This window comes from Lampetra fluviatilis, chromosome 13 (assembly GCF_964198595.1).
Source record: "Lampetra fluviatilis chromosome 13, kcLamFluv1.1, whole genome shotgun sequence".
Taxonomy (NCBI): domain Eukaryota; kingdom Metazoa; phylum Chordata; class Hyperoartia; order Petromyzontiformes; family Petromyzontidae; genus Lampetra; species Lampetra fluviatilis.
The window spans coordinates 13164935-13190888 of NC_136287.1; the positions used below are offsets into that span (position 1 = coordinate 13164935).

The 25954-nt window shown below is 53.2% G+C and overlaps 1 protein-coding gene across 1 annotated transcript in view; it reads right to left on the reverse strand.

Moving 5' to 3' along the window:
* Positions 1–682: 682 nt before the first annotated feature.
* The window catches only part of LOC144935565 (unconventional myosin-Va-like), a 112036-nt gene continuing 86764 nt past the window's right edge, over positions 683–25954 (reverse strand). Inside the window, exons 30-40 of the mRNA XM_078862344.1 lie at positions 25046–25111; positions 22175–22361; positions 21606–21699; positions 21052–21195; positions 19470–19624; positions 18447–18536; positions 18044–18194; positions 13709–13994; positions 10544–10718; positions 10129–10209; positions 683–8719 (exon numbers count right to left, since the gene is read on the reverse strand). Coding sequence (XP_078718470.1) covers positions 8567–8719; positions 10129–10209; positions 10544–10718; positions 13709–13994; positions 18044–18194; positions 18447–18536; positions 19470–19624; positions 21052–21195; positions 21606–21699; positions 22175–22361; positions 25046–25111 — 1582 coding nt within the window. The 3' untranslated portion in view covers positions 683–8566. The remainder of the gene's footprint in view (positions 8720–10128; positions 10210–10543; positions 10719–13708; positions 13995–18043; positions 18195–18446; positions 18537–19469; positions 19625–21051; positions 21196–21605; positions 21700–22174; positions 22362–25045; positions 25112–25954) is intronic.

Here is a 25954-nt window from a genome sequence, read left to right on the forward strand (position 1 = left end):
TGCAGTAAAGGTTAAGAAGCTGCATTGGAAGTGTGTTAAATTCTAGATTTGAAGCTTTCGTGACTGCAAGGATTCATATTCTTAGGTTTTTCGGTAAGTGTGTTAAAACTAATTTTTTTAAACTGCTTTTTTTAAGTCCATCATCCGCAAGCCTCTGATTTTCACGGTTGGAAACGTACGGCGCGAAGGAAGTTCAACAATGCACACGTCAGCATGTTAAAGCCGAGCCTTAAAGCGTGGCAAGCCTTACCAGGGACTTTAACCCGAGCACATCGTGTGGTGTGTGTGACGAGCGGTGGTGTAGCGGTTAGCGCGCTGCGCTACGAACCCCGGCCACCCGAGTTCGATTCCCGCTCACGGCCAACACCAGTGACGATTATCTGAACCGGTACTGGGCCTCCTCTAACCTCTAGGTCGACTCAAGCCTCAAATAAGTACCTGGTGCGGTGTAAACATCGCCACTGGGGAGACAAAGGCGGTCAGGCGTGGTGCTGGCCACCCCACCCCCTCGTGTGCCGTTCCGGTCTTCGTAGGTGCTCGCTAACTGCACTTGCCCCTGCAGTCTGTTCAGGCTATACGGGGGATCTTTATTTTGTGCGCGTGTGCTCATTTGTTTCGGGAATCTGCATTTCCAGTTGAGAGCGGCGTGGAAATGTTGGCCGTGGGGTTTCAACAAGAGAAGCAGTATAAATGCCATTTATTACCAAATATGTCTATATTGATTTCGTTTTAGTAATGAGGTTTTATATATATAACCGTATAATCGTACAGTGTTTACGCGAACGAAAAAAAAACAGGACAGCATTCTTTTTAAAACTTTAAATTCCAAAAACCAATAAGGTAACATTGATTTACAAAACAAAATCTAATCGAATATTCGGAAATTATTTTCAACAGTGAAACATTCGTTTGTAATCATTCTCCTTAATGTCTGAAAGTAAATTATTGTCAATGCATTTCCTGCACGACCATATACACGTATCCACCCGCAGAAGAGACAGACGTCAAGTCTTTACAGCTGTTCAACGCGTGCCAGTTTCAATCCCGCAAATAACACGGAAATCAATCAATCTGTGTGTGTGTGTATATGTGTGCGCCACAAACACTGCGCTGAAATAAATACAACAAATTTACAACGACGACCCTGAATAAATATTCCACATTTTGAAATGAGCCGTATAACATTGGGCAGCACGTGACGGTGATGTCGAGTGGGAAACGTGGGCAGCGCCACACGCAGTCAAGAACCACACCGCCTTGAGACCGTCGTCAACTAGTTTAGGATCTTGGGGTGGAGGAGGGAACAAAAAAACCCACGTTCAAGGGAAAGAAAAGGACAGAAAATCGAGTGTGTAAAAACATTAGGATCTGGTATTTAACCTTTAAGGTTGGAATGAGAAAACAAAGACCAGAACGAATCTCATTGCACTGGAAATGCAAAGCGGCCTCGCGACCCCATGTCGCGCAGTCAGATAACGACACGTGCCACCACGTCGTTGAAGCTTAACATTGTGAAAGGATACAATCATTAAGAGTGCAATTATCTTTCGGATCAGTGGGAATGTTTTAATTATTCATAACACGATCAACGTAATTAAAACAAAATCTTGTGAGGATAATGTTTTATTGAAATTTGTGTTTTGCTTGGTGGTCGCCGGCAGAACACTGAGCAGTGAGGGCTGCTCACCCCTCTGAGTGTGGATGCCACTGTTCATCTGCCGTTTTGTACAGTCGCTCTCAATCAGAAGTCCCACAACCCTTAGTCCCTCTGAGTCACCACGTTCAGACTCAACGACTCGTGCCCTTAGCCAGATCTCACATGGTCCCTGGAAAAGTGAAGAAGTCAACGTTCATGTTTAACGCAGGGTGTTTGAAGGAGAGGTGGGCTAATGGTATTGACAGGTTAGAGATGTGGACTTTTAACGAAACGAATGGAAAATAAGATGCTGGCCTATGAATACAGGTGGATGGTATTAAACGAGGAATATGGTAGGCTAACTGGTGGCTAGCAATAGATAGGTAGCCAGAGTCTTGTCAGCAAAAGAGGTTGACGTTGGTGGGACACCTCCACAGGATGAAGCAGGGTAGGTCATTGAGAGGGACATTGGAGTGGCATCCAGATGATGTTGTTGACCAAGGGGGGAAGAGCTGGAGGCAGACGGTGGGAGTCGCTAGGGGAGGGTGAATATTGGGCTTGCAAACTGTGCAGCTGGGGCATTGAGCAAGAGGATGTGATGGAGGGGCCTGGTGGTATCATCTGATTTCACCATGACAACCTCTTGAACTTACGGTAACAATTACAAACATGTTCCATAATTAACAAAAAAATACATGTACAGCAATGGAAGGCAAATATGAAAGAAAAAAACACATCCTCTGTGGACTGAGATAATGGTTTAGCACTGTGCAGTTGTAGAGAAGCCAACGAAGAACATACTCGTGTGCAAGATGATTTGATGTTCGGAATTAGTTTAATTTATATAATTTCCTGAATTAAGGAAACCTCACCGAGAATAAATTTTCATTTTGGCCCTACATTTACATTTTTAGCCTCTTCCGATAATTGCGCATTCGAGAAAATGTTGAGCTCCCGCAAAACACCCAACACATTGAGAAAACTAAAACTCTGTCCAGACAGAGCAGAAACATACTTTCTTAACTGCCTTTAATAGCCACCTAATTGCAAGACACACGTCCAGATTATTACACGGCCTAACGCAAACATCTATATGAATTATGATTATTATTTCCAAACATGCTTTCATAAAACTGATTAGTCATATGCCTAAGCAGGCAACTGTGTTCAATGGCATAACCTAAATAGAGGACAGTATTTAGGGCCCAAATAGAGCATTTCTATTTTAATCTATTTCAAAACATCTATTTAATGAGCATAATATGGATCGCAACGTAAGTGTGGTCTCGCACAGCAGTAAGAAATGACATTTTACAGTAATTCTAAATGTCGGAGAACCTCGGTTATGCAATATGACCCATGCGGGATTTTTTGTTTAACAAATGTCTACGGGGGATATTCAGTTACATTTCTTGTTTTACTGAATGCATAAACAGAGGCAAAAAACCAAAGTACCGTACCACAAACTCACCGCTTCATTGTTCTGCCAGAAGCATTCTGCGATATTCATTCCACAAACCAACGTGCTCCATCATAGAATTGTAATCTCAAAATCAAATCGACTTATCTGCTGGATTCCAGAATAATATTCCAACGTGGCACGAAGTCGCTGCTGTCTGTCTGTACAAGGGATTTGGGACGGACCCATGGGATAGAATTCGGGAACAAATCATCACGCGTTCAAAATGCATGATCACAGCTTGTGCTACGATTCGTGATATGCACACTATTCAGTATTGTGGCCAACGCATAATGCCGCATCTATTGCAGTTCGACGTCGGTGAAGTGATGGGCCGGGTCTCATTGCCGCAGAAGCAATTACTGCTGAAGAGATATTTGACAATGCAAACACAACCACCACGTGCATAAACAAGCCGATTCATCCGGATTGATCGCGTTTCCACCCGAGTTAACTTACGAACGCTTGATATGGAATAACAAGGTTTGCGAAATTGATATTTTATCCACAGGCAAGTCAAGGTCATTTTTAATTCGATTTTCGCGGTGCAGTCAAAGTGGAAGTTGGAACACAGTCGTTGCATTAAACAATCCCAAACTCCTCGCCAAACACAACTTGGTGAAATTAGCCCCGCTTGAATATCTCCAATACGCAATTGATGAAAAAACAACAACCATAGGCCAATGTCAAACCCAGCACTACAAAGGCAACACAACAGCGCTGCGAGACACGTGGCCGTAGTCATGAACGTCACAAAAATTCGACGACAACCGTTACATTGCACGGACATTCAGACACCCATCTCATCAACGAAGACGGAGGCGGTGTAAGAGACAGGGCTCGGCCAGGAAGGGTGGAAATGAGTTTCCATAAAAAAAGACAAAACCCAAGTGGAATTGACACAGTAAGGGTAACTTTTATTCTGTGCATAATGATATGTAATCTCCCGTTTATGATTTGTCCATTTTGATAATAAGCCTGTGTTTTCTTCTGCTCGACATCCCAGTGCAGCATTGGAATGTAAGAAGTGTTTTAGCCGATTAAACCGTTCCACCCTGGGATTGCATTGCAGCCACGAGACCTCACCGCTACATCTACACCCGAGTCTCATCCTCTCTTTGGAATAATTGGGCTGTAATAATTTACAATCTTCCACTCCGTGAACGACAAACGAAGACTCAAACAGAACGCGTTTCCCCCCCCCCCCCAATGACACTGCGCTCCCGTCACGTGGGTGGCGAACCCCCCCAAAAAAATTACCCGCGGGGTTTGTAACCCCCCCCCCCGTACCCCTACAGCACGGGCCCCCACGTGGTGCGTGAGGCCGCGTTCGCGCGTTCGCGAAAAAAAATGAAAAAGTCGTCGGGAGATGTCTCGCGAGGCCGACGTCGACGAGTCAGAACGCTGCGTGGAAACCGAACAACCTTCTTCACAAACACCGCGCCGATGGATCTGCAGTCATCGCTCGGATTACTGCACAGCAGACATCGCACGCTTTTGATTCGGGGGAGATTTTCGGAGATTTACTTTAGCCACGTAGGGCATTCGGTCTCTTTGTTGTTGATATTTTTCGACACACAGAGCTGCGCGTGTTGCAACCGCTGCCCCCTCAACCACCCAAGGATCACCTTCGCCTGCCACAATTGCTTCCTCGCATCCAGAATGAGCGTAACCGGCAGTGTTGAGCTCTAGCCACTGATGGACAAAGCCTTTCCTCACACGACCACCCATGTCTTCTTCCAGTGCCATGGGCCCGTGTGCAAAGCTCAGTAAATGCAGAGCAACCCGTGTTAACATACGACACTTTTGACAAAAATAAGAACAATGTTTACTCCGGAAAGCCAAAATACGTCTCAAGATTCCCGACTTGGTGATGCTTTAGCTAATTCCTGAAGGCTGCGTGCACGGAAAGAAACCCGACACCATGAAGTGGATGACATTCAGACACAGATCCCCCCGTGTAGCCTTAACAGACTGTTGGGGCAAGTGCTGTTAGCGAGCACCTATGAAGGCCGGAACGGCACACGAGGGGTTGGGTGGCCAGCACCACGCCCGACCGCCTTTGTCTCCCCAGTGGCGATGTTTACACACCGCACCAGGTACTTATTTGAGGCCGAGTCGACCTAGGGGAGGCTCAGGACCGGTTCAGATGATCGTCACCGGTGTTGGCCGTGAGCGGGAATCGAACCCGGGTCACCGGGTCCGTAGCGCTAACCGCTACACCACCGCTCCCCACGTAACATCGGGCACTGTGCCACCTACTTTGCTGCGAGCCCAGAGCGATGCCTCACCCCTCGGATAGTGGCACACGCGGAATCCGTAGCCAAGCGATCCACGACCTCCCGGTTCCTGGATGAACCGGAGCACAGAACCGAGCTCGCGCGCGCGTCACGGCAGGCGAAGAATACAGAACACCCGACGGGCATCGCGTGTTGCGGGCACGCGGTGTTTATTGACTTAGGGGGGGGGCAGCGCTGACCGGAGCCACGGTGACAGCAGCGTGCTGTTATAGCGGTGCAACGGCGTCCAGGGAGCCACACGCACAACGGCGGAGGGCATTGCATCACTGGGCCACAACGACAACAAACTTGTCACTCCTGTCACTCGTGTCACGCGGCATCAACGGCGGGTTCACGACCGTGGAGGTCAAGACCTCGACACAGAGCATGCATTCCTGTTTTTTTCAGGAAATGTTCCTTTTTTGTTGTTGTTGAAGTCTTAACGTTAAAAAGTATCTAATAGGCACAATGTAACAACGGGTGTTTACATAAAATAAATGTTCTTGTCGGAAATTCCGCTTGGGTAAATGAATGGGTCTGACGTCTTGATTCCACGCGCGAGGCCTCACACAGCTGAACCAACTTGGCGACCGCATTTCGGGTTCCCGCTCACGGTCAACATCGGTGACAAATATCTCAAGCAGCCTCGGGGGGGGGGGGGGGGCCTCCCCCGAGTCGCCTCGGCCTTGACAGGGTACCCGGTGCCAGCGAGTCAAACATCAGCACTGGGGAGACGATGCCGGCCGGGCGTGGTGCTGGCCACTCGCTCGAATTTGTTGTCGTCTTGCCCCCCCCCCCCCCACATCGGCACTCACAAACAACCCCCACACCAACACGCTGGTGATGGCCATAGCGGAATCCTCTTTGTCTTGCGTGCGAGCGAAGTGCAGTTTGCGCGTTTCTCTTTCTCCTCCCCCCCACCCCCTGTTCTGCATCGGTTTCCTGCACGCTCTCCAATTTCCTCTCGCAGCTAAAAACCCACACACGATGTCACCGGTATTGGCCAAAACATCCCAATGCTGAAATATTACCTGGGGATTATTCAATTGGGATCACGCGCACACGGACGCACGCACACACGCAATATCGACCACCCCTGCTGCAAACACTTGGCAGGACCCTCCTGATAAAGGGTCTTGAGACTCAAAGACCGCGATGGATTCATGGCCACGGGGCACGCGAAACCGAGGCCAGAGCCAAAAGTGGGCGACAGGAGAGAATGGGACTGCTCTTGATGCCACAAAGGCGTTGGTCCAGGTACAACCGCCAAATGTATATTTGTAGAAAGAAAAAAACCCCTAAGTGTATAAAATTAATAAATCTAAGACAACATGACCGACAAGGTACAGGTGACCCAGTACGCGTGGAAACATCGCTGTGCAGCCACCACCACTGCCACCACCGCCACCACCGCCACCACCACCACCGCCACAGACCAGGAAGCTCTGAGAGCTGCCGCACCTGCAGATAAAAAGAACCCCGCGGGCTCTCGAAGCGGCGAACACACGGCGTTTGCCCTGCCAGGATTGCCGAGAAAACCTCTCACAAAATAGGAAAAAGGATGTAAACTGCATTTAGAATGAAAAAAAATAAGTTTTCATAAACTAAAACGGCATTCGGGTTCTTGCTATTCACTACAACTTACGCGCGCACGCACAGCGTTTGCTTTGAACAAACGTTGGGTAAACGGGCGGTCGCCACGTTCGCACGTGGGTTGAGTATCCTCCTGCGGTTGCGTGGCGATGTTTTGTAAGAGGAGGCACGCGCGCTCTGCGTGCGAATTACGAGACGGCAATCTGGAGAGGAGGCCCATCAATGATTAACCGGCACAGCGGCGCGCGTCCTAGAATTACCCACAATCACTAATTTTGTCAATTCCTGAAAGCTTACTGCGGAATCTTAACCCTCGACGATGAGCGGCGACCGCCAGGTACCGATTGCAACGGGGTCAAAGCATGACGCACGGGCGGAGCCAAGAGACGTGAGACCGTGAGACGCACGCATGGCAGCCGCGACGCACCTGGGTCGCGATCTGGAGGTGAGAGAGGCAAACGTGTGTCCACATTCCGCGCCGATGGCTCCAAGGGTAAAGTACAGACGCCGTTGTGGGTTCACCCCAACACAGCCACGTGGGGGCACTGAAACCCCCCCCCCCCCTCGTGGACTCTCTCCACTGCCGCTCCCACGAATGCTCCACCGGCACAACCTTCCTTCCTTCCTTCCTGACGGTTTCCTTCGGTAGGTTTTGTTCTTGGTGGCACCGCGACGACATTGTATACGACAAAGAAAATACACACAACGGGGAAAACACGCCAGACCCGACGAGAGAGCCGAGAGGTGGTGCGCAACGCTATGGCAATGCAACCGATACAACTGGACAGGTGTTCTGCGCAAATACTCCAAAACATTGTTTGATATGTTTTTAACCTCGCCTATAAACCCCTTGTTAGGCAATTGCTCAGACCCGGATTTTTTGCAACTAACCCTTTATTTGTCGTAACTAAGATTAGTAAGAACTAACCCAACTGCGAAACTGTGGTGGAATGTAGTGAATAACGTTATGAGATGCAGATACCACAGACACGAGCCAATTACGTTTTGCTTTATTTACTGATGGTAGTTAGGCGGGTTGACGATGGTGACTTTGTCAGGGCACAGGAGGGTGGTGGTCCGTGTGGGCGCGCGCGCGAGTGTTTGTACACGTACACACCGGCGCCCTGGTGAGTCCTGGCCAACCTGAGGATACGAGGGCCATCATCACCACCACCAGCGACAACTCGGCCACGGCATGTCACGCGGTTTCTATCTGCAGCGGGCAATGAGTAAGAACCCAGCGGCGTAGCTGCAGAGTGTGCAGGCGGTGAGCGACCGCACCGGGACTCGCGGGCCTAGGGCACCCTGGGGCCTTTGAAGAAGATGGGGGGGGGGGGGGGGGGGGGGATGGACACATAAACCCCCATTTCATTCCTTGCACCAGGGCCCCTGACCTTGCCAACCACGGTACTGACAGCTTGCAAGCACCTCCCTGTGAAGCCCGGAGCGCGCTGAAAATTGGCCCGCGAGCCGCTCGCGTTTCTTGGCAATGTTCATGCTGCCGGGCGATGCTGGCCGCCGTTTAAAACAACAATGACAAGTAAAACGGGAGAGGGGAGATGGCGGCGGCCGTTTGTGGGAGCGAATGCGGAGGCGGCTCTAGACGCGGTTGAGGAAGGCGAGGCTCAGGGTGCCGGGGATCTGGATGGAGTCGAGCCCCAGGGTGGAGGGGTTGAAGGGGAAGGTGACGGGGAACATTCGCTTGGCGTCCATGAGCAGCTGCGTGGAGTTGGGTCGCTCCTTCAGCTGGCCCTGCCGTGCGCGGTGGGGGCGGGGGGGGAAGGGGATGCAGAGTGAGAGGGGGTCCACAGGGCACGGGTGGTGCAGCGGCACACATCGTCGTACTGTGGCCACGTCACTCCCACAGTCCACGCTGCCACGCCTTTTCACCCAACCAGCAGCGGCCAGCCGGGCGAAGTGCAGTCAAATAACCGCCAATAACCCGCAAGGGCACAGGGAACACGTCATCCAGCGGTGGCTTGACGTTTTCACAATGAGGCCGAATGCCTTAGTTGTTGAAATAACGACATCGGCCCCTAATATGTTTGAATATAAATATAATTTTAAGTACTTTGTCAATCCACTGCTCATGGCGTCCACGTAACAGAGGTTGTATGGTCATACTTCACCACACTGGGCAGTGTAGGTTGGTGAAGGTGAAGCCCAGGACAAGACTCATCAGAAAGTGACGTTAGCTGTGGCCAGGAACCAAACTCAGGTCGCCCGGTTCATAGCGCACTGCGCTAAACCACTGCTCCACCATGTAATAAGTTAATAGGCCATTATTGATTGACATGGGACGCATGACAGAAGGTTTGCAGCAATGATGCGGATCCATTTATTGATTCTGTACGAAAGGCTGAATAGAATTAAGATAAAAACGAATATTTGCGTCTTGCGATTATTGCCGACTGGCCTGAAACTGGTACCGCGTAAGGTAGCAAAGGCGATAGGAGCACCGATTTGATCTGCACGGCAAATAAGAGAAAATTATTTGATAACCCCAAGCATGTCCAAAGGTTATCACGTCGCGTCACCACGACGGCCAAGCCATTTCGGGCGGTGGTACCCACGAGTGGAACGCGTGGTCGGAGCTTACGGACGATTGCGCCCACCCACCCGACATCAGCATTTTCGAGAGAACTACAAAGATCAGAAAGCGACTGCCCCGAAGCTTCCCACAATGATTGCCAGCACCCGCGTCTACCACGTCGTGCCTAAAGCCTGGCGATGGAACGATTTAATACGAGCAAAGCTTAAAAAAGGTTAAGTAGCATAGCGGAGCAATTCGTGCGAGTGTGCGCATTAGAACACGTTACCCCCGTCGCGGTTAATGCGCCTGTGGCACCCACGAGCACATCGCAGTGGAATCTCCCGGCATAAACAGAGGCTCTCTTAACGGATCAGCCTGCCCGCTTGTAATGCTTTTGACAGCCTGGGTTTTAATCAAAGGAGCCAGCCGGTGCTCAAAAACCAGGCTGCTCGCTCAGCTGTGCTAATTAGTTTCCCCGATAAGCACGTTACGACGAGCCGCTCGGACGGCAGGGTGACCGCTGTCCAACCGCGCGGCCCACGTGCGAGAGCGCCGTTACGCAATCGTCTCCGCTAAACTCCACGAAGCCGACGTTGGATGCCGATGGCTACAGGTGTCGCCGCCGTACCTGGATGATGCGAATGAACGAGACGGTCACGCGCTCCTCAAACTCGTTCACAGGGGTGTACAGGTTCAGGATCTTCGTAATCTGAACAAGAAAGGCAAGAGACACGATCAATTAATCGGCACGATTTAAAACTCGTTCGCTCGCGATGATGGTTCACCACGGGACCGGCAAGGTGGGGAGTGGGGAGGGGGAGTGGGTGGGGTGGCGCTAGATTTGGGCCCTGCATCACCAAATGTCCCTTTGGCCCCACCCAGGTCTACTCTGCATAGGGCCTACGGTGACTCAGTCTCGATGAATACCCGATGAAGTACGTACACGTGCGTGCGTGCGTACGTGCATACGTACACGTGCGTGCGTGTGTAGGTACACGTGCGTGCGTGCGTACGTACACGTGCGCTCGTGCGCACGCGCGTACCTGCGCGGGCGAGAGCGCCGTGCAGATGGAGCAGATGGCCTCGGCGTCCTGCTCGGTCTTCTTGTTGACCTGCAACACCTGGGCGGCCTCGATGAGGGGCAGCAGCGTCTCCTTGGCGCCGCTGTCCTGCAGCTTGCGGTCCCGGAGCCACTCCTCTAGCTGGCTCACGTTGTACCTGCGGGCGGCGGGGGGACGGCGGGGTCGATAAGGTCGGCGGGGTCAGCGAGGTCGGCAAGGTCGGCGCGCCAGGCCGCAGTTGCCACGCCGGGGACGGCCTCGACCCGGAAGCGTCCGTGCGGCAGAACGCAAACTTTGCGGAAAGTTCCGCTGGTAGAAACTTTGCGCGAACTTTGTTTTGTTTTGTTTCCCCCCTCTGCAGAGAGTTTGGGTTTTGTTTCCCCCGACGCGAGTTCTGGCTTGCAGAGGAGGGAGAGGCCAAGTCGATTTCTCTGAGAACCGCTTTTTGTGTCCAGTTTGTCGTTTTCCCCCCTCCCCCGCCGCACCTCCGATTAGCACTGTTGGCTACGTACGGTGTCAAAGAAGTTCATCGTACAGCCACTATTTTTTTTATTTTACCCGGTAAGGGCTCTTTTTGAGGAGCGACCTGACAATCGCGAACGACAGCTCAACGGAGTGGGCGGCCCATCACGTGGAGATGTGTAGCGGCCAAATACTCTGAAACGCGTCACGTCAATTATAAACGGGGAGGGAAAAACCCGGAGGAGCACAGATGTGTACGCGCATTACACATGAGTAAAAGAGTGCTCGGCACTGTTAAGGGAAAGAGGAGTGTCAGATTTACCTAAAAGCAGACGGATTTAAAAAAAAATCATACCATCCCTTGTGACTGTTCCTGTTGTTGTTATTATTATTTGTGTGGCGTTTCGCTGGAAGGCACGGGCAGGCACAGAGACTAAAGCACACACACGATGCTCCGTCATTAAACTTGGCACGGCGCTCAGCTGCGTGACGTCGGGCTCTTGAGCCGAGGCCGAAGCGAGGCTGGGGATTTCCCCGCGCCGAACAGCGAAGTCGCGGTGGCATCGAGACGGACGAACAGGTCCGACCGCCACCCAACACCGCAGTCTAGCGACACTAAAGTTGAATATGACCTCACCCACGCCACCCACCCCAGCGAACCACAACACAGATCATTTACATGACAATCGAGGCTACAGTTGGAAACTTGGAAATTCCACCGCGCAGTCCCCCAGTCGGAGGGAACTGATAAGAGACGACCGCGTAGGAGATTAGGCAGCGCCTTGCGATAAATGTGGGGTGCGGTGTTTAACATTTGCGGTAATAAACAAACGTGCGTCTGTGTGTACACACAGCACAAGTGTGCGTCTGTTTGTGACACAGCAGTGCAGGGATAAATGAGAGTCAAAGACTTTAAACGCCACACCGAGTGCCTGATTTCCCCAACTGTCCTACACAGTCAGGAATTGACCTCCACGGGGCCCTCTTGCAGGAGGGGGGCTCATGCCAAGCTTTCGCAGTCGAGGCCGATGCTGCTGCCGCCGCTGCCACTGATGCCGCGTGTGATCTCAGTCGAGTAAACTGAAGGTGATTTTTTTTTTCAGCGTCGTGATTTTTTGGGAGCAAACCAGAGAAAGCGGAGGAAACCCATCGCTGAACAGGTGGGGAAAACGACACACCAACTCAAACATGCAAACTCAACACACACCAACTCAAACATGCAAACTCAACACACACCAACTCAAACATGCAAACTCAACACAGACCGACTCAAATATGCAAACTCAAACATGCCAATAACTCAAACATACCAATTCAAACACAGAAAGGTGCCGAGTTGGGAATCAAATGTAAGGCCTTCTAGCTGTGAGGCACGCAAGTCCACCACTGAGAAGTCCACAACTGAGAAGTCCACCACTGAGAAGTCCACCTACTGAGGAGTCCACCACTGAGAAGTCCACCACTGAAAAGTCCACCACTGAAAAGTCCACCACTGAGAAGTCCACCACTGAGTCCACCACTGAGAAGTCCACCACTGAGAAGTCCACCACTAAGAAGTCCACCACTGAGTCCACCACTGAGAAGTCCACCTACTGAGGAGTCCACCACTGAGAAGTCCACCACTGAGAAGTCCACCACTGAGAAGTCCACCACTAAGAAGTCCACCACTGAAAAGTCCACCACTGAGTCCACCACTGAGAAGTCCACCACTGAGAAGTCCACCACTAAGAAGTCCACCACTAAGAAGTCCACCACTGAAAAGTCCACCACTGAGTCCACCACTGAGAAGTCCACCACTGCGCCACGCCGATCCTCGTTGCTAATTCTCAGTAACCTTGCCCTGCCCCATTCCACACATGCTCCGCCGCCGGCACGCTCCTCCTGCCACTTCCCCTTCACCCTCCTGACACGAATACTTTGCATTTCGACGCGATCGTATCAGTCGCGTCAACAAGGAGTCTGTGGCTCACTCCCAACTCGGATCGATCAAGACGCCCTGAGTAGTTGGCCGCTGTAAATGTCCGCGTGATGATGAGCCACGTTCGCTGGGCTATCATTCGCGAGAGCCAGGTCGCTTCTGGAAAAAAATGTGCTTGATAACGCAGGGGGGGCCTTACCTGATCAAATAAAAAAAAACAGTTTATAGTTTTACAGTTTAGAAATGGCTTTCTATAGTCCTGGCTCACGCGCGGCAAGAGACTGGGGCCGGTCACGAGTCTGGCGTTGACGTGCGAGCGATCCAAATGGATAACTTCGTCACGCGACGCGACGCCGATGGCGGCGCAACTGGGACCTCAATTTGGGGGGTTCGGATTTGGCCAAAAAAAACGAAAACAAAAGAGCCGACTTGCCGATCGTCTGCCATCGCGTGAGCGTACGCCACGCACTCGCTCGCACACGCACGCACACACTCAAGCACGCACACACGCACACACACACTCAAGCACGCACACACGCACACACACACTCGAGCACGCACACAAGCACGCACAAACTCACGCACGCACACACGCATGCACACACTCATACACACACGCACGCACATACACACGCATGCACACATGCACACACACACTCAAGCACGCACACGAGCACGCACGCAAGCACACATGCATGCACGCACACACGCATGCACACACGCATGCACGCACTCACACACGCACACACGCACGCACGCACACGCACCTGATCTGCATGCCCTTGCTCCACGAGCACATGTCTTTGCGCAGCAGCAGGTTGTTGAGGGTGGTGGAGCCCAGCTGATAGAACACCTGGCGCACCACCTGCTTCACCAGCTCGGGGTCCATGCCGTGCCGGCCCATCGTGTCGTAGATGACGGACAGCTGGCGCAGGATCGACTCGAGCGTGAAGTGGGAGCCCCCGTTGGCGATGCTGGAGGAGCGCTTGCGCAAGCCGGTGGCCTTCACGCTCGACACGCTCTGGATCGTCTCGTGCTCCAGCATTCCGGGCACTGGCCAACGGCAAAGGCAAGAGTGCACACTTAAAGAAAAGAAACACATTTGTAAAAATAAAAATGATTATCCATCCCAATTGTGCTATTGGTGTCACGCCACGAGACTACCAACAGACTCGGATCTCTTGGCACCTCCGATCGGCACGGTTGGCTACGTGCGGACGCGAAAGAAGGTCAACGTACGTACAGAGAGCGGTGCGACCGTCGTGTGCTCGAGAGAGCGGCTCGCTGAAGCGGGCTTCACAGAGCTACCTCTGAGATCCCTTCAAGTGACCCCACGGGCACAGTAGAAGGCCAACACTCTCCTAACCTGCTCCGCATATGCCAGTGAGGTTCGTCCTACGAAAGTAAAACCGATACTTCATTCTCAGAGGTGGAATTCAGACAAATTACGTGCAGAACCAAATTTTATGCAATGGGGGCTTTTTGTGTGTGAGCTGAGACCACTAACTCGCTGCACTTGAGAACCCGGCTTGGCCACAGTTCGATGTCGAAACTCAGGATTCTAACTCGGGATTCCAACATGAAATTATAACGCGGGATTCGAACGCGGGATTCTAAATCAGGATTCAAACTCAGGATTCTAACTCAGGATTCTCAGCCAGCGCCAGCTCAGTGCCACGACCTCTATGCCGCACGGCAACCTAAAAAGGCGCGTGTTTTAAAACCAACAATTCTAAAACAAAATGTAAGCCCCGCGCACTAATTGCACCGTAAACTCAAGTGCCCCAGCATTCTGAGATCAATGCAGTTCGTGTGCTGGGTTCGTTTTAAAACAAAACCATTGAGCGGCGTCCACACTAAACATGTTTACGGAGCCATCGCTAAAAAAATAACAAAAACATCTAAAAGGGAACCGATAGCTTTGGGCTATAAATAGAGACGACACACGCGTCACAAATAGCTACTTAGATCAATATCCCCGCTGTTACATTTCACAAGTGTTGGAGTTTAAACACGTGTGGGGGGAAAAAAATGTATCGATCAGCGAAGGTGGCGTTTTTGCCTACCAACTCCGGCTCATCGTGTCGAACACGGACGCCAAACTGGTACAATAGATTTGTTTTAAGCGCAGACATTGGTGACCTCTACGGCTGTTATCTTTTTTTACATTGTGTTAAATTGAATGGCCACCGGTGACCCCACGTGACCCCAACAATTCCCCCGCACCTGCGATTGTCACGGTTGGCTACGTACGGCGCAAAAGAAGTTCAACATACAGACACGCATACACATAAACGCACGCGTCACGAGCTCGACAATTGGTATCGGTCAGCGGGTCCGACGCGCAGTCGCATCCCGACTGCGGCGCGATAACATCTGGTGGCTGCGTCACGAAACTCCAGGACCTTACAAAAGATTCACAGACTTGATTTTACGGGGTAATGTCGATCGCGCGAATATATTATCCCTCAAGTTTCCAGCTCTGCCGTCTGGCCGCAGTGAAGCAATCCACGCCGCGCGCGTCACCGAGGCTGCGTTCGCACACGGGGGCGGTCACCCCCCCCCGCCCCTCCGCTACCGGAGCTGTGCCTGACAGCACTTGCCCCAACAGTCTGTTCAGGCTATACGGGGGATCTTTGTCTTTGTGCGTGTGACAAAGTCCCCTTGGTGAGCTCCTCCGGCAGGCAAGGCTGCATTGCCTGGGTCATGTTAGCTGCATGCCCAGCCACCGCATGCCTAAACAGCTTTTGTTCAGCCGGATCGAGGGGGCTAGACGGGCGCGGCACGGGCTAGAGAAGAGATGGAGTGATGTGGTACAGGAGGACGTGGAGCTGAGTGGACTTGCCAATGACTGGTACCAGCTGTGACAAGATCGGCCTCTGTGGAGGAGGCTCGTGAAGGACACTGCTACTGGGCAGTTGGAGGCAGTCGCCCTCCAGCAACAACGGAGGGCAGAGGAGCGATGCTCACAACAACGAGCAGAGTGCCAGGTGGCTAAAACACAACGAGTTGGCACAGTAGGGGGCATAGGTGGTGTTTCGGGCAGTAGTCATCTCAGTCAGTCGACCCATGGCACTTGCTGGGTCTGTCCCGTGACATCGTGCCAGCGTGCGTTTGACACTTCACGTGGCTTTAACGTGTACATAGCCTGGCACAACCGCCGTGGGGACGTCACCGCCACTTAGTGGCGAATGGTGGCTGTCGTTGTTGTGTGGTAAGGCGTGTCTGGCAAGGCGTGTCTGGCAAGGCGTGTGTGTGTGTGTGGCAAGGTGTGTGTGTGGCAAGGCGTGTGTGTGTGGCAAGGCGTGTGTGTGCGTGGCAAGGTGTGTGTGTGTGTGCGTGGCAAGGTGTGTGTGTGTGTGGCAAGGCGTGTGTGTGTGTGGCAAGGCGTGTGTGTGTGTGTGGCAAGGTGTGTGTGTGCGTGGCAAGGTGTGTGTGTGGCAAGGTGTGTGTGTGTGTGGCAAGGCGTGTGTGTGTCTGGCAAGGTGTGTGTGTGTGGCAAGGCGTATCTGGCAAGCGGTAGTCTAGTGGTTAGCGCGCTGCGCTATGAACCTGGCGACCCGGGTTCGATTCCCGCTCACGGCCAACACCAGTGACGATTATCTGATTGGTCCTGGGCCTCCCCTAGGTCGGCTCAACCTGAAAAGAATACCTAATGCGGTGTGTAAACATCGCCACTGGGGAGACAAAGGCGGTCGGGCGTGGTGCTGGCCACCCACGCCCACGTGTACCGTTCCGGCCTTCATAGGTGCTCGCTAACAGCACTTGCCCCTACAGTCTGGCAAGGCAGGCTCCTCGTTACTGGAAGAGCACGCCAGGAAAGGGGCCAGGTTGAGATCCACCGAATCAAGTTGCAATTGGCAGCAAAGCACAAACGGTGAGCCGCGCCTCAATTCAGCGCTTCTGAGTTTTATATTTTACGACAGAAACCCAACGGCACGAATCGATGGACGCATTTCGCAATTTCATAGCAGAGTTACTCTACCAATGCAAGCTAATTTAGGCTGTGGCTACGGGATTTATACGGAGGGAGGGCTGTGCCTTAATTGAAGCCAGTTACATATTATAATGAACCCATTTATCACCGTGTAACAATTTGAAATATGAATTTACTAAATATCCTTGCCTGGAAATTACAACTATCGTGCGAGTCTTACACACGAGGCCACGCTCACAGTAGCAACGTTCAGTCGTTGAGCGAGACCAACGTGTGGCGTGAATCTGAACTCGGTAAAAAGCCCCCCGGACACTCACGAAATAAAATAGCAAAAGGAAACCATCTACTCCCCACCAAGCCTGAACCGGAGATCGAATTTTCATCAGCAGACTTCACTGTCCTAAAGTTACATTTAAAATTATACCTGGCCGGGAGGTTGTCTCTTGTTAATGTCAACATCGTGCATTGACGTGTCGTTTGAATGTGACCGCGCCCCAAGATGTTGTGGAGCCGCACGTGGGCAACGTTTCTCTTACAGACAGGCAGCCAGTGAGTCATTGGCAGCGTTAAACAAAGGCGGTACACAGAGGCTGGAGTTGGACAGGGCCAGGGAGCTGACAGCGCGGACGGCTGGCGGAACGGAGCTCCAGACAGTGCGGGCAACAGCGGAGGATGAGCGACCTTTCAAACCGAACGACGGCACGACCATGTGAGAGCAACTGCAGTGCACGGAGACTCGTGGTCACTCGGAGTACCAATGCGGGCACGTCATGGACTCACGTGGAATGCATTACTCCGAATTGGAATGCCGCAGAGAGAACTGGACCAGACACACGCGTGTGCTTGGTGGACATGTGCGTACAATTAAGTCCGTGTAGGTTTTCCACAATAAACTGGGACGTTCCATGGAAAGAAGAATCTCCCTTAATGGGAAGAGGTTAGAATTACTGAACGTGTAAACGCATTGTCCAGAGTGGTGTAGTATTATTATTATTTTTAATGTTAATACAAAATCCACGACTTTCTAACGTCCCGGGAGGAACTGCACAGTTCCTCGGACAGTCGTGGCAAGCAGAGGACATCCCTGGGAAAGGCAGGACGGGTGGCAACCGTGGTTTCGTGTCATGGAACATGCGCGCCGGAAGGCGAGGGCCGGCACACGTACCAATCATGGGCTGCAGGACAACCTCGATGATCTTGATCAGCTGCTGGTAGATGTGGATCGCCAGGTCGCTCAGCACCTGCCGGTACTCGGTGAGGTCAAAGTTCTTGAGGCAGTGCTCGTTCTGCTTGGAGGTGTTCTGCTGCGCATAGCCCTGAGTGCAGAAACGGCGACCCCACGCGTCACACAAGCGACCCCCGCGCGTCACACGCGCGTCACACACGCGACCCCCGCGCGTCACACACGCGTCACACACGCGTCACACACGCGTCACACACGCGTCACACACGTGTCACACACACGGCCCCCGCGCATCACACACGCGGCCACCGGTCGCGCGCCAACACCAAGACACACCGAGACACACACTCACCACCTCCTGAGACACACCAAGACACACACTCACCTCCTCCCCGCTGTACTGCTTGAGGCAGTGAAGCAGGCGGCACGTGTTGGACAGCCAGAAGCAGACGATCTCAAAGTCATCGTTGCGCTTCTGAAATAAACGACAAGACAGCATCAACGTCCGACCCTCGACGGACGCAGCGGCGTGCGAGGGTCTGGGGGACGAGCAACCGGGACGGGACACCCGCGGAGTCTCTTTGTCCACTGGCCAAGGCGGGCACTCGCACAGAGCACCGTGACGCGCCGTGCAGCGTCCGTGCCTCCCTGTGTGAGCGGTGACGAGCGGTGACGAGCGGTGATGGGGCCGTTCGATCACGAGTGAGCACGGCTCGTTGCGGTCACAATAACCGAGAAAAGACGACGACTATCGTGTTGGTAATTGCGCGAGATGAGGAAATCATTCCAATTTGGTAGAAACATGCACAGAGAGGAATATATGAATTGGTTTGCCTTCTGCTTCGTAGTTCAATGGCACACCGACTCGTATGAAACAAAAAGAAACAACGTAAAACGCCGCAGAGGCCCTTTGCAGGCCTAGGTCCAGGAGAATCTATGACTCTCCAGCTCCAGCCTGACGCCAACTGCAGACTCGCCGCTGGAAACATTGCGAATGCAAGTGCCCTTGAAGCTACAACCCCCCGTTTAAAAAAAAAAACGAATCGTTATAGTTGTTTACAATTGCATGTCATATTTCTCAGATCGTATTCTGGTGTCGAATGACCTCTCAGCGGGTTTTACTCCGGTCACGGCTTCACACCAATGTGCCACGTGTTCGATGTCCTTGCCTTCGGTAGCTGAAGTAGCTACCAAAGAACCGCGTCCGATATCTCGTGCAAGTGACCTCCGATCCCACACTCCAGGAGGGGGGCGACGATGACACTTTCCCGTCGCCCGGCATGCCCAAGACTCGAAATGTTTGATCGACCCGACTGAAATATGCAAGAGCCAGTGAAGTGGGTGAGGAGCGATGCAGGAATGCTGTAGGAAAGAAAGGTTGTCACGTGGCCCAACACAGCGCGTGTACCTTGAGGACTTTCTTGATGCCGTTGATAGTGGAGGTGAGCAGCGAGCGGACCTTCTGGTCATCGTTGGTGTAGTCGGCGTGGCGCACGCACATGAACAGGATGTACGCGGGCAGCCCCGGAAGGAGCCTCTGGGACAGCTCATTTGGCTTCAAGTCTAGCGTCACACACACAGCAGTTACACACACACACACACAGCAGTTACACACACACAGCACACACACACACAGCACACACATAGCAGTTACACACACACACAGCAGTTACACACACACAGCAGTTACACACACACAGCACACAAACACACTAGTTGCACACACACAGCACACACACACAGCAGTTACATACACACACACAGCAGTTACACACACACAGCAGTTACACACACAGCACACACACACACAGCAGTTACACACACAGCACACACACACACAGCACACACACAGAGCAGTTACACACACACAGCAGTTACACACACAGCAGTTACACACACACAGCAGTTACACACACAGCACACACACACACAGCACACACACACACACACAGCACACACACACAACACACACACAACACAGTGGCCAATGCACACAGCCAACGGACAACAACGATTGCGACCTCCGCCTCTTAATTTGACCATTCGGCTTCTACACATTCCATAGCTGCACGCGTGACGCCACTGCACTGGCGAGCAGCAAAGCACAGCTGGCGTGCACAGAGCTGGCGTGCTTGTGTCATCAGGTGGCATCAATGTCAACAGCCCACGGCGACCCGAACATGGATATACGGTAGGCAACGTACGTATGTTGAACCTCTTTCGCACCGACCATGCGTAGCCAACCGTGCTGATCGGAGGTGCAGTGAATGGAAGATCGTTTACTGTCGTCAAAGGGGCAACGCGACTTGGCCCCCTCTCTACATCCAACGTGGCTTGGCAACATGCAGCTTAGCGCAGCGAGGGGACAGCGCCGTGGTGGAGGATCGGCAGAGCCCTCGCCACCCCCCCCCGTACCGCTCGTGGCTGTGAACTCCTCGTGGCTGTGAACCCCTCGGTCCTCGACCGTTATCGTGTCCTTTATCTGTCGACGGCGCTGCAACAGACTGACGCGGATAAGCAGGGCGTCGCCAGCGCACGTCGCGGGTTCACACGACCCCCTGCAAACACTGGAGGTGTCACATTCACCAGAGTGAATGTGGCACCTTCAGCAACAAAAGAACCCACAAGAATCGAACGATGACAATCCACCTCAAGTGGCAGCACTGTCTGCTTTGGCCCGTGGACGCTTCGGAGAAACGTGGAGGCCCGATCACAACGCTTCGGTTCCAAAGGTTTGGTTCCTGCCCCTTACGTTAATGCGGCCTGCCCACTTTGGGATCTCAGGGACGTGCGCCAAACGCATTTTGTTGGCCCGGCTGACTAGAGGCCAGTTTGGGAACAAGTGGTCGTGGAAACGAGGCGTCGGTTCGAGGCCCAGAGCCTCTTATTCCAAATGGGGGCGCAGATCTCGGCGAGGTTTCGTGAATTTCGCGAGGTAACCTCCTTCCAGAAAGCGGGCACAAGTTGAGCGGGCCGAGCGCACGGCGCACCGACAACGAGGTTCCTGATGAGGCGGTTCTCGTCGTCGTTGTGGAACTCCAGCATGCCCTGGAACTCCTTCTCCAGGCGCTGGATCGCCGGGTGACGCGTCGCCACCTCCTCGACCGCCGGCTCCGCGTGGGGCGCCACGCCCGCTGCTCGCCGCGGCACACACGCAGGGGGCAGCCCACCGGGCGTCAACACGCGGCACACATGCAGGGGGCAGCTCACCGGGCGTCAACACGCGGCACACACGCAGGGGGGCAGCCCGCCGGGCGTCAACACGCGGCACAGCACGCGGACACCGTGCCGACGCACGGCATGCGCCAACACACACCGAGCCTACACACGGCACAGCGCCATGCTCTAACACGGCACACACACACAACCGACACATGGCACGGCACCAACACAGCGAGGCTGTGTATATATATATAAACAATATTACTACATGCGGTAGATGGGCTATCATTGTAAGGCTGTAAATGGGCTAACATTGGTGTTCGTGGAAACAGTGGGGTTTTGGGCAGTCATGTCAAGGATATTTCCAGGATATAGCTCTCACCCTCCAGGTCTTTGATCTTGCGATCCAGGACCTTCAGCTGCTTCTTGAGCTTGCGGATCGTCTTCTCCTGGTTCTCGTTCTTTTCCCAGAGATCCTGCACACGGCCACGTGGGGGGGGGGGGGGGCTGTTAGCGCCGGTGAAGCCCGGACACCCACGGCTTTTCATGGCCGGCTGAAGCGAGGCCGAGTGTAGCCGAAATGTTCTCGTGCAGCCCTCCCTGTCAATCCACTGCTGGATGAAGGCCTCCCCATGCCACGCGCGTCGTGGGGGTTATTTTCTATGCCGGTCAGTGAGTCAAGGTGGGGGGGGGGGAAGTGTAGACATGGGCAGAGGTACATGTTCCCTTGCTGCCTTCTACCATCAGCCCCACAGGCAAACGGATAAAGGGGCACAACCAACGCGCAGAAATAAGTCGGAGAAACGTTTCACTGCCGTCTAAACCCAGCGATGCGACGCCTGCGGTGGTGGCTGCGGTGAGTGAGTGGCGGTGGTGGCTTAGGTGAGTGATGGCGAGTGAGTGGCGGTGAGTGAGTGGCGGTGGTGGCTGCGGTGAGTGGCGCCGCCGTGCCAAGTTCTCGTTGGTGAGGCGCGTGATCTCCAGCTGCAGGCTGGGCTCCACGCGCGCGTCCGGGGGCAGCTGCAGCGACTGCGCGAGCCGCCCGTTCTCCTCCCTGAGCAGCGCCGCCTCGCGCCGCGACGACTCCAGCTGCGCCTCGTGGCGGCGCGCCTGGCCCTGCAGCTGGCTCTCCAGCAGCCTGCGCGTGGAGCGGCGGTGGGGGGGCGGGCGGGGGGGGGGGCGGGCGGGGGGGGCGGGAGGGGGGGGATCGGGGGGAGGGGCGTGAGGGGGGGGGGCGCGGGCAGCGGGGGAGCCGTGGCGCGGTGAGAAAAACGATGAGAAGTGAGATTACGTCGCCGCTCAATCCTCACATCGGTCCACCAACTCGCCCTCCGTCAATCACCGGCGACCGGGCCGAGACCATCAATTCACTCCGCACGAGAAGCCAGCCGAAGCGGCGCCGGATGGTGCTCAGGTGCCAACTCGTGCTCTTGGTGCTCTCTGAAGCAGGGAGAGAAGCTCTCCTCTCTCCGTTCCCCGTCTCTGACCGATTCCCCTCTCTGGGCGATCGCTGTTCTCCCCCCCCGCCCCTCCCCCACCCTGTCTACAACTCTCATTGCTGCTCCTGCCCATCGGCGTTGTCACTTCCGTCGCCCCCAAGCTCGTGACCGACCGTTGCTTTTCTCCCCGCCGCTTTAGTCTAGCCATGCCTTGACACTCGGGAGAAGCGATGCGAGACGTGGGGGCTGGGGGATATACAGGGAATCGGGGTGAATTGAAACAGCGATTCCCAACGCCGATGAGCTATACCTGATAGCCACCCGTTACGACGCCGTCACTCTCGTCATGCGAACGTCTTCCCGTGTGCCTTACTCCGAAACTCTCCTTCGGACCCGAATTTACCTCAGAGCCACGGGCGATCAATGAACGCACGAGGCTATATCCCCGAGTGCCAGGCGCACGAGATGGCGTTATAACGCGCCTAGCCGGAGCGTGGCGGCGCCCACCGTCCGGAGAGGGAGAACGCACGCCTCGCGTTCGTGCTCATGTGGAGCGAGGACGAAACTTCAAAAACAAAAGCCCCGTCAAGATTTCATGGATGTCTACCGCCAAGGTCACGATTGCATTTCGCAACTCCTTTTCGCGATGAATCACAAAAATAATGTTGCCGTCGCTGTGCAATTCTGTTCTCAATTTGGATTTATTTTCCCTTCCTCGCACCCTCGCACCCCCCCCCTCCCAAAAAAAATATAAATGTCATCAAGATCTCAAATGCCGTTATTTGCATGGCAGAAAAAAATAAATATCCCGGTCGCGTGCCCGCAGGTCACATTCAGGACAACACACCCAGCATGACGCCAGAGAGCCGAGAGGCTGCCTGGGTGCCTGAAGGGAGCCAACGCTACGCACAGCGCCATTACTGCGACCCGGGTTCAAGGACCGCTTTACAGCTTAAGATTAGACCCGGTTCTCAAGTCCAGCGATTGTGTACACCCAACCCAGTCACGAGTCAACCTCGCACGACCCACCCCCCGACGTGACTCTAAAACAAAAAGAGGTCACACGGCAGCCCGACGCGGAGGGCTTCGTCATTCGATTTGTAGAGGGCCAATTATTTGACGAGCAGATTGCATTAAACGCGCTAATAAAAGGTAGCCGCTTCGGTGAAGTTAATCAAACAGCGGGCAATGCAATCAGTCTGCAGGCGCGTAGATATCTTTCTATGAAAGGGCAACAAGCTATACGGCTGCTGTGCGCGGGACCTTGAAGTTACGCGAGGCAAAGCTGACGATTTCCCTTCTGAGTCATTCTCAACATGGTCAGGGTTCACTTGTGTTTAAATGACTCATCGTCCACTGGTTATCCACTCCTGGATGAAGACTTCCCCAAGGCACTGCTATTCCTCTTGGTCCTGCAATGCTCCCCGCCATCTCGCTTCCCGAAACTCATTTCATCGCTCCACCTCCGTGGCGGTCGTCCTCTAACGGGCGTCCGTCATCGTCCCTTCGAGCGACGCGTCCTGTCCCCCGGGCTGCCCCCGCCCCCAGCTCACTTTTCTCCAGTCTCTTTGATGTTTTGTTTAATCCACAATCTGCTGCTCCCCTCTCTTCTTGCCTCTCTCGCTTCGGCCAGATCTCTGCTCCTTGGTTTGTTTGTATTCAGTACTTTTTTGAAAAATCTAATCGTGTTCTTTGTACGTGACTTGACGCGTCGGTAAACGTTTTTTGACACTCTTCAATTAACAAAAAAAAGGACAAGCACAGACGCACGTGCATACACGCGCACACACGCACACACGCACGTGCAAACACACGCACACACACACGCACGTGCATACACACGCACACACGCACACACACGCGCATACACGCGCACACACACACGCGCACACGCGCGCGCATACACACACACGTGCATACACGCGCACACACACGTGCATACACGCGCACATACACACGCGCACACGTGCATACACGCGCACACACGCACACACACGTCCATACACGCGCACACACCCGCACACGCACACACACGTGCATACACGCGCACATACCCGCACACACACGCACACACACGTGCATACACGCGCACACACCCGCACACACACGCGCGCATACACACGCGCATACACACGCACACACGCACACGCGGAAACAACAAAACCATCGCAAACGCTGAAGGTACACCGCGCCACCCTCTACACGCGTGCGAGCCGACACAATGAAGTCGCTCTAAACGAGGCGGGCACACGTCACGTATTGCGGGCAACGTGTCCAAACTACAGTCGGAAGCGAAACAAGACGGGAAATAAAAACTCTTTGGTTTAACTTGCGAGCCATTCAAATGCAACCACCCGCCATGCTGACAGCAAAGTTTAATAACCTCGTGGTCTTTTTTAACCCCTCATAGGCCAGAACAAAGTCTTCGTCTTCCAGGTCCCGCTCCCGTCTGCCCAGTGACAAGGAGGCACACAACACACAATGACAAACAAAGAGATTAAGGAAGTGAAAGCCAAGGGGGGAGGGCGGGGGGGGGAGAAAAAGGTAAAGACCATCAAGGAAAAGAAAAACAAATCACAGATGCAATGAAGTGGCGAATCACATGGCATGCGAGCGTTAAGGATCACTTGGCACACGCGGTGCACATACACACGAGAGATATATTGGAGTGTGGGGTGCACAGTGGAAAAAAAATCGAAATGTAAATGTTTTCTTTTTATTGGAAATAGTTGCCAATTAATTGTGGACCGTAAAAATCTGCACGTCACGTGAACTTGAACATCGAATTTTGCAATAAAAAATAAATCGGCGACGTGCTTTATATTCACAATGTTCGCGTTACCTCTTGGCATGTCACCTCGAGGTAACGGATCTTTGAGGGTGCTGGCAGCAAAAAAAAATACAGCATCTGTCCTATCTTACAAAATAATCACAAGAAAAATACTGACCTTGGAAAACCTGTTGATGAAAAAACTCAATCGTACTTTGTTTTCACAATGTTATTACTGTGTGCGTAATACACGTGTGTGGAATATATTAACGATTATATATCCATTGTTAATAGGTTAATAGCATTAGGTGCTTGATTGGCGGGCACATAAAAGCAAGCTGCATCTGCGGAGCACGTGAACGATGCAGGTTAGGGGTTAAGTATTTTGGAGAAAGGCGGTGGGTTGCAAAAAATATCTCGAGTGACATTTTCCCCTGAGCTCCAATTTAAATCAGTGTCAATCGTTGGGAGATTTTCACTTAAGATGCTTTACGCAACTGCCCCCGCAGGCCCCATGTTAAT